The following is a 10,110-nucleotide window of genomic DNA, read 5'->3' on the forward strand; positions in this document are numbered from 1 at the left end:
CTCCCGCTCAGCCCAGTCAAAACTGTTCGCTGCTCTGGCCCCCCAATGGTGGAACAAACTCCCTCACGACGCCAGGACAGCGGAGTCAATCACCACCTTCCGGAGACACCTGAAACCCCACCTCTTTAAGGAATACCTAGGATAGGATAAGTATCCCTCTCACCCCCCCCCCTTTAAGATTTAGATGCACTATTGTAAAGTGACTGTTCCACTGGATGTCATAAGGTGAATGCACCAATTTGTAAGTCGCTCTGGATAAGAGCGTCTGCTAAATGACTTAAATGTAATGTAAATGTAATGAGTGCTCCGGCACAATATGGCTGTCATAATGCACCATAATGCTGCCATAATGCAACCCTGAAGAAGGCCACGAGGTTTTCACAACAACTTCCACTGTCCTGCAAGAGTTGCTGAATATCCTCCCCACTTCAGTTTGATCCTCAATTCATGAACCTTGGTTGGAGAGCGAGGTAGCAGCAGTGTTCCCATAATGCATAAGATATCATTATGTGTAACCATGTAAAACTGAGTGAAATGAAGACACTTCTGATGATGAAAGAGGGTGTTAAACGCGTCTCATATGAAGTAGTCATATAGACGTCTAGAATGAGGCAGCATGAGTTCAAATCTGACCTACTGTGTTTTCAGCACTCTCTCTCCTACCTTTCACCTCGATCTCTCTCAATCCAATAAACAAAGACACTTTAAAGATACAGTTGAAGTCGGAGGTTTACATACACTTAGGTTGGAGTCATTAAAACTCAGTTACACCAGCTCTGTCAGGAGGAATGGGACAAAATGCACCCAACTTATTGTGGGAAGCTTGTGGAAGGCTCCCCGAAACGTTTGACCCAAGTTAAACAATTTAGAGACAATGCTACTAAATACTAATTGAGTGTATGTAAACTTCTGACCCACTGGGAATGTGATGAAAGAAATAAAAGCTGAAATAAATCATTCTCTCCACTATTATTCTGACATTTCACATTCTTAAAATAAAGTGGTGATCCTAACTGACCTAAAACAGGGTATTCTTACTAGGATTAAATGTCAGGAATTGTGAAAAACTGTATTTGGCTAAGGTGTATGTAACCTTCTGACCTCAACTGTATATACTGTATATTTTTTATAAGGCTTGAAGGAGGCTAGTCTACAAAGGAGGCTACTGGGCTTAAGGTGCCGTTACTCACATGAAGGGGTCGTCCTCCTTGCGGGGCCAGGCCACATAGCAGATGGTCCGGCGGGGCAGGATGCGGATGGTGGAGTAGAAGCAGAGGGGGAAGGCCAGCACCACAGCCAGCGCCCAGATACACATGATCACCACCTTGGTGGCTGTGGCCGACAGTCGTGGCTTCAGAGGGTGGATGATGGCCATGTACCTGCAGGGGTCAAGATGTCGAAATGGGGTTGAAGGGCAAACATAAGGAAATGGAAAGGGGGATACCTAGTCAGTTGTACAACTGAGTGCATTCAACTGAAATGGGTCTTCGCATTTTACCCAACCACTCTGAATCAGAGGAAGTCCGCTCATTAATTTAATTTAATTTAATCTATTGAAGATAGTGGGATATTGGTCATGTTGCACTTCCTAAGGCTTCCACTAGATGTCAACCGTATTTAGAAACTTATTTGAGGCTTCTACTGTAAAGGAAGGGCTCATAAGGGCTGTTTGAGTCAGTGGTCTGGCAGAATGCCACAGGCTCGTGACGCGTGGTTATGAGAGAGTTAGCTCTCATTCCATTGCTTTTCTACAGACAAAGGAATTCTCCGGTTGGAACAATATTGAAGATTAATGTTAACATCCTAAAGATTGATTCTATACATCGTTTGACATGTTTCTACGGACTGTAACGGAACTTTTTGACATTTTGTCTGGTCCTAGTGAACGCGGTTCGTGAGTTTCAATTTGTTTAGCAAACGCGCTAACAAAAGTATCTATTTGGACAGAAATGATGGACATTATCGAACAAATCAAACATTTATTGTGGAATTGGGATTCCTGGGGGTGCATTCTGATGAAGATCATCAAAGGTAAGTGAATATTTATAATGCTATTTCTGACTAATGTTTACTACCCAACATGGTGGATATTTCTCTGACTGGTTTGGGCTCTGAGCGCCGTACTCAGATTATTGCATGGTATGCTTTTTCCGTAAAGTTTTTTTTTAAATCTGACACAGTGGTTACATTAAGGAGAAGTTTATCTAAAGTTCCATGAACAAAACATACATTTATTGTGTAACATGAAGTCATCTGATGAAAATCATCAAAGGTTAGTGATTAATTTGATCTATATTTCTGCTTATTGTGACACCACTCTTTGGCAGGAAAAATGACTGTGTTTTTCTGTGACTTGGTGGTGACCTAACATAATCCTTTGTGGTGCTTTCGCTGTAAAAAACTTTTTGAAATCGGACACTGTGGCTGGATTAACAACAATTTTAACTTTAAAATGGTGTAAAATACTTGTATGCTTGAGGAATTTTAATTATGAGATTTTTGTTGTTTTGAATTTGGCGCCCTGCACATTTACTGGCTGTTGGCAGGGTGAGACGCTTACCGTCCCGAGTATCCCAGAGAGGTTCATTTAGTTTTAGTAGTGGCAAATAACTTCAATGAATGGGTGAAGATTATATAACATGTTTGGCATGCAATTTGAATGATTTAATTCAATTCCTGTACTGAATTGAGAAGGAATTGACTGCAACCTTGCTCCTGTCTTGGTCTCCTGTGTTTCCAAAACACAAAGATGTTCCACTTGAGGTCTGGCGGTCTCTATTGTAACATGGATTCATTCATATCAAACCAGAGGCTTTAGAACAAAGCCACGGACAAAGCCGAAACAATGGATCGCCAAATTAGTGGGAGATTACTCTAAACACGCTGTAAGCCTGGGGACACACTTTATTATCCTGCTGTGTCCTCTGATTTGCCTCAATTTATGACTGTCCATTACTGAGAGCCATGGCTCGTTGATGCTAATGCTAATTATCATCTCCTTTCCTTGAATGAAGCGCCTCGCTAACAGACAAGTTCCCTTCCGGACTCTGTTTCTGATAACTTTCAGAACCCTGGCTGCCACCTCAATGACAGACGGAAATCCCCCAAAGGAAAGACACTAGAGAGCAGTCCGTGCAGTCCCTTAACTCGTCTGTAATCACTTGGCATTTAGTCTGAGTGGCACTTGGGCCCTGGTATTGAGATGAGAGGAATTAGTCAATTTAACTTCAGTAGCAGTCCAGGTGAATGAAGTGTGTGTGTGTGGGGGGGGCTGCTCTTTCAGGGCTTCATTGTATTTCATCACAAAAATCTCATTATGGTGTTTTCCTGACGTCCTTTTCTTAGGCGAAAGCAATACCCAAAGGCAGCTTCGACCAAAATTGATACTTGCAATGAAGCACTTTGTCATTTCTTTAGGCATAAAAGGGATAAAGGGTGGAAGTAATGCATGAAAAGGGTAGAGGTTGAAAATCCTGCAGTAGCCTACACATCAGTCTTCTAAAATGTCTTTACACTCCCTTTGCATCAAAATATTAGCAATGAAAGAATTTGAGCATTTCATTCAGTAAAGGTCCAGTGCAGTCAAAAACTGGATTTATCTGTGTTCTATATATATTTCCACACTATGAGGTTGGAATAATACTGTAAAAATCGGAATATTATGATAATGACCTTTAAGTGTAAGAGCTGTTTGAAAAGACCACCTAAATTCAGCCTATTTTGTTGGGATGGAGTTTTATCCTGCCTGGTGACACCACCTCCGCCAATAACAGCTAACTTACTTGAGAAATTACTTTCTGCGAAGACGCTATTCTTGTTTCTTTTTGACTATTCTAATTAAAAACAATCACAGTAAAGTACTTCATTTTTATGCAGAAATGATTTGATATTGAGATTTTTTTTTTTAAACATCTGCATATTGGATCTTTAATGATTCTGTAACTTGCATAGCCTCAGCCGGTAACATCAGTTATGGGCTGCTCTGCCTAACATGACCGTCTAAGAACAACAAAGAATAATGAAGTGAGGAACTTGCTTGAAGAGTGTCAACTACCAACAATGGTAAATCTAATCAGTCCCATCTCAAAGAATACACTCTTCCCGCTAAAAGTGAGTGTGTGTGGGAGGATGTCTTGCCGTTTTTCTTATAATAGGTGTGTGTAGGAGTCTTATCTGAAGTGCTGTTCACACAGGAAATAGGGATGGAGGGGTGGAATGGGGGCACATTCTGCCCTTAATAGAAGGGGGGGGAACATTTGCGGTTGGCCACCACATTGCAACCCTGTGCCATTTCCAATGCGACAGACTGTCTAGATTGCGCTGCACATCAGTTCAGCCATGCAACAAGTAGGACTGGAGGTTATGTGTTTCAATCTGGGTCAAATCTATGTTCTCTTGTCCTCTTGTTCTCCTCATCTCTGGCATGGGGTGATCAAATTGAAGGGACACTTAAAAAGATGGAATTTGTCTGCCTCGGCTGCAGGAAGGTCATGGAGAGCAGAGCTAAAGGGTGCTCCTTTTGTGTTGTCGCAGCGTTGCAGGAGATACCAGTGGCTCACACTCACTGCTTCACCTCCAATAATCACACCATAGCTCTACAGTATATGATGTAACATGGGGATATTGATCAATATCAAATCAGCCAGAGTCCCATTTGAAATGATAATCTCACTAAGTGACAAGAGAGCCATTGGGGGATTTGTGTTTGTGTTTGTGTTTTTGTGTGTGTGTGTGTGTGTGTGTGTGTGTGTGTGTGTGTGTGTGTGTGTGTGTGTGTGTGTGTGTGTGTGTGTGTGTGTGTGTGTGTGTGTGTGTGTGTGTGTGTGTGTGTGTGTGTGTGTGTGTGTGTGTGTGTGTGTGTGTGTGTGTGTGCCAAGCCACTTGTGTTTGATGCAAGGGTGTGTGTGTGTACATGCATGCCTTTTATGGAAGTGTGTGTGTGCGTGTGTGCATGTGTGCGTGCGTTATTTTTACAAACCAAGTCTGGCATCTGGCTTTGGCTAGGGTATAAACAACCCTTCAGGCCTGTTGTGTCGGGAAACAATTCACTTTGAGGTCAAAACAACAAGTCCTGTCTTCTCTGTCTCATCTCTTTAGCAGACTATCGGAGAATGGTGTCAACAGTAGGACAGCAACTCATAGTGTTTGACTGACACCCCGTTGAGTGAATACTACTCAGCTAAAACGCCAATTCCAATCAATCTGCTGTCAAATGAGTGAATCATTTAAATTCACTGCAACCAATCAACCAATCAATTTCTTACAGAAATAAGAGGAGAGCCGAGATGACTCTCTGTGTATACAGTGCATACACTGTATATCAATGCACTTCATAGTTAACACCAGATCCGTTTGTGCTATAGCCAGCTCCTATGATCATAATCAAGCCATGTATTGGCATGACAAGGCATAATAATGACCATAGGAGTTGGCAACGCAGCGCCGATCCGAGCATACTATCAATATTTAACTACACATTTATCTAAGGGGTAGCGTTTCTCTGAATGGTCAACTGATGTGAAGTGGACGCACACTAACACAACCCTCAGAGGCACCTCCATCACCGGAATGAATGTGCGTAGGCTTCCCCAGTGACACCCCCTGAAGACGCCATTAATAAGATATTAGCGTCTGACAATGTCCAATAACAGTGCGGGCTTGTGCCAATTTGTCAAACGACTGTAATTAGGGGCGTTGTCCAAACGTAGGTTTTGGTTTCCTCGAGTGTCAGTAAAGGCCATTGAAGAGTGGTTACTGGCGTTTCTGTATTTATTTTTGGTCATATAAGTGTATACCTACACACACAAACAGGTGCACGCACTCACACGCTACACTGCCACCCCCTACGCAGATGCAAGCATATGATCGCCCATGCACGCACACACACACACACAATACTCTGCCACCCCACATGCAAGCAGGCCATCAGTCAATGTGACATCGTGTCAATGTGACATTCTACCTGCTACACAGAGCATGTTGTTTTGAGAGCAGAGGAGCAGAGGGCAAGAGCGTCCTTATTCTATTTTTATTTTTAGTCCAGTTTCTCACAAGTACTCATTAAATTGTGGCTAGTGGTTGTACTAAATGATCCTCTGATTACACATGTTGCTGAAAATAATCAATGTAGCTAGCTAGAGTTTCTTCTCGCCAGTATCTTCTTGGCTTCATAAATCTTGGTAAAATTAACCAATGGTGTCTATAGTGGAGGCCATATGCAACCGAAATCAACTTTATTTCTGATTATTTAAATTCACAAGATGGAATTAACACGTGTGTCAGCCACCGAGAACTGAACCTCAGAGATTCTTGAGCTCGCAACGCTGCCATTGGACGTGACACAACGCGAGCACAACATGGACAGTATAGCAGCTTTCAATGATTTCAAAGGAAGCATTCCCCCAATGGGCTGATGACTGACGGCAATACCAGATGCCTGTCGTCTATAGCGTAGCAGGGCCACAATGATGACAAACCTGCAGTTACTGATATGCCAGAACACACTACAGAAACCTGACACCAGCTCCGTCTAGATTTACAGTTTGAATCACAAGGACATTTCCAACATAGAGCCTGTAATACAGCTGTGCTCTGATGGTCTGGACAGATGGCAGTAGTCTGGATAGTCCATGTCTCTTGATATGACTGCCAAGGTAAGTTAAGAAATATTTTTCACCTGCCCTGACCTCCATCAAGAAGATGAAAAACATTGCTAATTTTACAGTTACTAATCTTAAAAAAAAAAAAACATTATCCTCTGTGGTCGGTGCTGCTTTGAACCTCTCCACTGACTCCGAAGGCATAAATGTACACACATGCTTGTACGCAGGCATCCACATACACAGACACACAGGCACGCATCATGCACACACGCAAACTCATGATTACACATGCAATAGACTGCCCTCCCCAGCACAGACACACAGGCACGCATCATGCACGCACGCAAACTCATGATTACACATGCAATAGACTGCCCTCCCCAGCACAGACACACAGGCACGCATCATGCACGCACGCAAACTCATGATTACACATGCAATAGACTGCCCTCCCCAGCATAGACACACGTAGGCACGAACACACACACAAATTAACATTCGTGCATGCATGCACAGACACACGCTCACACACAATACATACCCTACACACATACACAGGCATACACACAGGCATGCACACACACAGGCATGCACACACACAGGCATGCACACACACACACAGGCATGCACACACACACACAGGCATGCACACACACACACACACACACACACACACACACACACACACACACACACACACACACACACACACACACACACACACACACACACACACACACACACACACACACACACAGCATACTGCCTAGATAGAATAAACAATGAAACTTACATTTCCTTAAACAGAAGAAAATGCAGCCATGGTGTGTGATCTCCATTCAATAACAACTTGAGGGAGATGGGGGGGGGGGTATACCAGTCCCCTACAACCTCATCAGCATCACCATGAAGAGTGAATCCTATGTGTTTTTTACTGGTGGAAAATGCTTGTAAAGAATCATGAGAAGTGCTGAATAATAAAGTGTATATATCACCGTCATAATCATAATAATTCATAGTTAATCATAATACATAAATACCATTATTGATTTAAAAAGTAGGCATGATCAGCATCAGTTGCCTACCTATCAACGGCAATTGCAGTCATCGAATAGATGCTTGCGAACACGGAGGTGACGGGGAAAAAGTTGTGAAACCTGCAATAAGCCTCTCCGAAGTACCAGTCTCCGTGGGCAGCATATATGAAATTAATTAATGTGTTGAAGGCGGCCATGGATGCGTCCGAAAATGCCAAGTTCAAAAGGAAATAGTTGGTGACTGTCCGCATTCGTTTGTGGGCGAGAATGATCCATATGACGATGAGGTTTCCGAACACAGCCACCGCCAAAACGGAGCTGTAGGCGACCGACCACAGGGCAACTTGCCAAGGCGGCTGAACAAACTGATTCGTAAAGTTCCCCGTTGTTATGTTCGATCCATTGAGTGCCACAGCTGCCATTGTGACTTCTGTTGTCACTTCCTACTGTGGAATAAGTATTTTTTTCAGTCTGTGTCCTTGAAATCTTTAGAGAAACAGAGTAGTTAGCTGCACCACCGCGCGCAACGCACCTAGCCGCAATACGCCAGTAAAAAATGATCTCAACTTTGAATAAAAATACCTGTCAGCTTCGACTCCACCGCAGTCGCCTGAACGCATCACATTTAGAATTTTAGCTTTGAGTGCATGCCTCTACTTTGGTGAAGATGTCAAATACGAAGTATAAGTTTCCATCCGCATCCACCACTTGCGCCCTGTTGAATGTGAGCGCGATGGCACCGCGGGGCCCCCAAGCATATGCAGTATAAACTGTGCGCGCAGATAATGACGTACCACCAGTAGAAGCTGGCACAGGCACAAATAGGCTAGAAAACTCGATTGATTCTGGCACTCCTAATTTTAAACTCTCGGTCGAATCAGGCGTCTGCCAACACTCAGTAAACCTAAAAAACACAATTCCTAGTGACAACATGTTGTTTGAATATTTGGAAATCCCCAGCATGCATTCAAATATCAGACATCATATCCATATTTTTCATATTTTATCTTCTTACCACATTTGATCAATTCTGTCAAACAATTAGGGCTTTGATTTGTTACTGATATCTATGCAAATATTTACTTTTGGGAGATATGTATCATGTTAAAGTGTAAACAGTAGCCTGTTAGTCATATACCTTAAATGTTTCCACCATGGCATGATGGCATGCATCTCATGTTAGGTTGATGCAGCCCAAGCCTTACAAAAATAAAGTCAACAAAATCACCTGCAAAAAATTACATGTGGTTTTCAGATACAGGTATGAAGACATATGTTTGAATGAATCACGTGAAAAATGTCACCAATCAGACACATGGTTTTTGGACACCTGTGAAGTTTCACATGACTCAGAGGTTGTTTCCCAACACTTCACATGTGATATTCTACATTTGACATACTGTATGTGCTTTGTCAATTGCAGGATTAGCACCCAGGTCTCCCACTGGAGTAGCCAATGTCTTGACCATTAGACCAAGAGGGCCAACAATGGGTTTCTCTCCCAGTGTACATTTAATTCCAAATTCAGAATTTGCTCGAATTGAGCTGTAATTTACGATTTACATAATTTACGATTCAAAAGCATTACAAGAATATGTTTTGACTTTGTGTAAAGTTAGCAAATTTTGGTAAATTGATAAAGCACACTTTATTTAGACTCATTGTCATTTTCTTTCCATTGCATCATTGTTTTTTGCTGTATAGATTATGTATTTTGGATGTTTTCAGTGTATTTTAAATGCTTTCAGACCATGCGATTAATCACATTTTTTTTAAAGAGTGCACTAAAATTGAGTGCTGAGCAATTACCCAAAATGTTCTTTTTTGTTTTTTAAACAACTAATGGGCCGATGTCGGTTCTATTATTTTAATTCCATTTCGCTCATTTTTTTTTGTGCCGCAATACGCAGTTTCTCAAGAGAGAAATCAGATCAAGCCAGAACTTTGCCGATGTAGTAGGGAGTTGTGGTTTCCAAAAGGCCAATATTCTACATAGTTTAGTCCTGAAAACATGGTAAGTAATTACAATGACCATAATCCATACTTGTCGAGTCTGAAGCAGAGAGAAGAAGCCGAAGAATGCTCGATCGAGAGGGGTAGAATAGTTGATTCATGAGGTATCTTTACCTGAAATGACTTGATCTAAAAATGATGGTTGGTATTCAGCAGTCATAAAAGTATGCCTTATTTACTTTAAAGACAGCATAGGAAGCAGCTCTATAGAGATGAGATGATGACTTGGAATGAAATAATAACGTCATCAAACAGGCCTAAATCAAATGTAATTTACACAACTGACATTTTTTATTAAAGTAAAGTCATATGACTAAATGATGGTTTATAAGCAGACAGTATTGTGCAGTCACTACCATCATGGGTGTAACGGTGGGTGAGTGATGGGTGTGGAGTCAGACGCAGAGAGCAAAAGTAAACGGGGAAAAAGCTTTCATGTCCTCTACAAAGTAACAGGT

General features: G+C 42.1%; 1 protein-coding gene across 3 annotated transcripts in view; it reads right to left on the reverse strand.

Annotated features, from left to right (window-relative positions):
• LOC124012558 (neuromedin-K receptor-like) overlaps positions 1 to 8,384 on the reverse strand; it is a 45,109-nt gene extending 36,725 nt beyond the window's left edge. For 2 of the 3 annotated variants that reach the window (XM_046326327.1, XM_046326328.1), the window contains exons 1-2: positions 7,688 to 8,357; positions 1,191 to 1,379 (exon numbers count right to left, since the gene is read on the reverse strand). In XM_046326327.1, the coding sequence (XP_046182283.1) occupies positions 1,191 to 1,379; positions 7,688 to 8,061 (563 nt within the window). In that variant the 5' untranslated portion in view covers positions 8,062 to 8,357. Of the gene's footprint in view, positions 1 to 1,190; positions 1,380 to 7,687 lie in introns of all 3 variants that reach the window. The other variant, XM_046326329.1, reaches the window with a different exon arrangement.
• Between the last annotated feature and the right edge of the window lie 1,726 nt (positions 8,385 to 10,110).

Source organism: Oncorhynchus gorbuscha, linkage group LG24, assembly GCF_021184085.1.
Source record: "Oncorhynchus gorbuscha isolate QuinsamMale2020 ecotype Even-year linkage group LG24, OgorEven_v1.0, whole genome shotgun sequence".
In the NCBI taxonomy this organism is placed as follows: domain Eukaryota; kingdom Metazoa; phylum Chordata; class Actinopteri; order Salmoniformes; family Salmonidae; genus Oncorhynchus; species Oncorhynchus gorbuscha.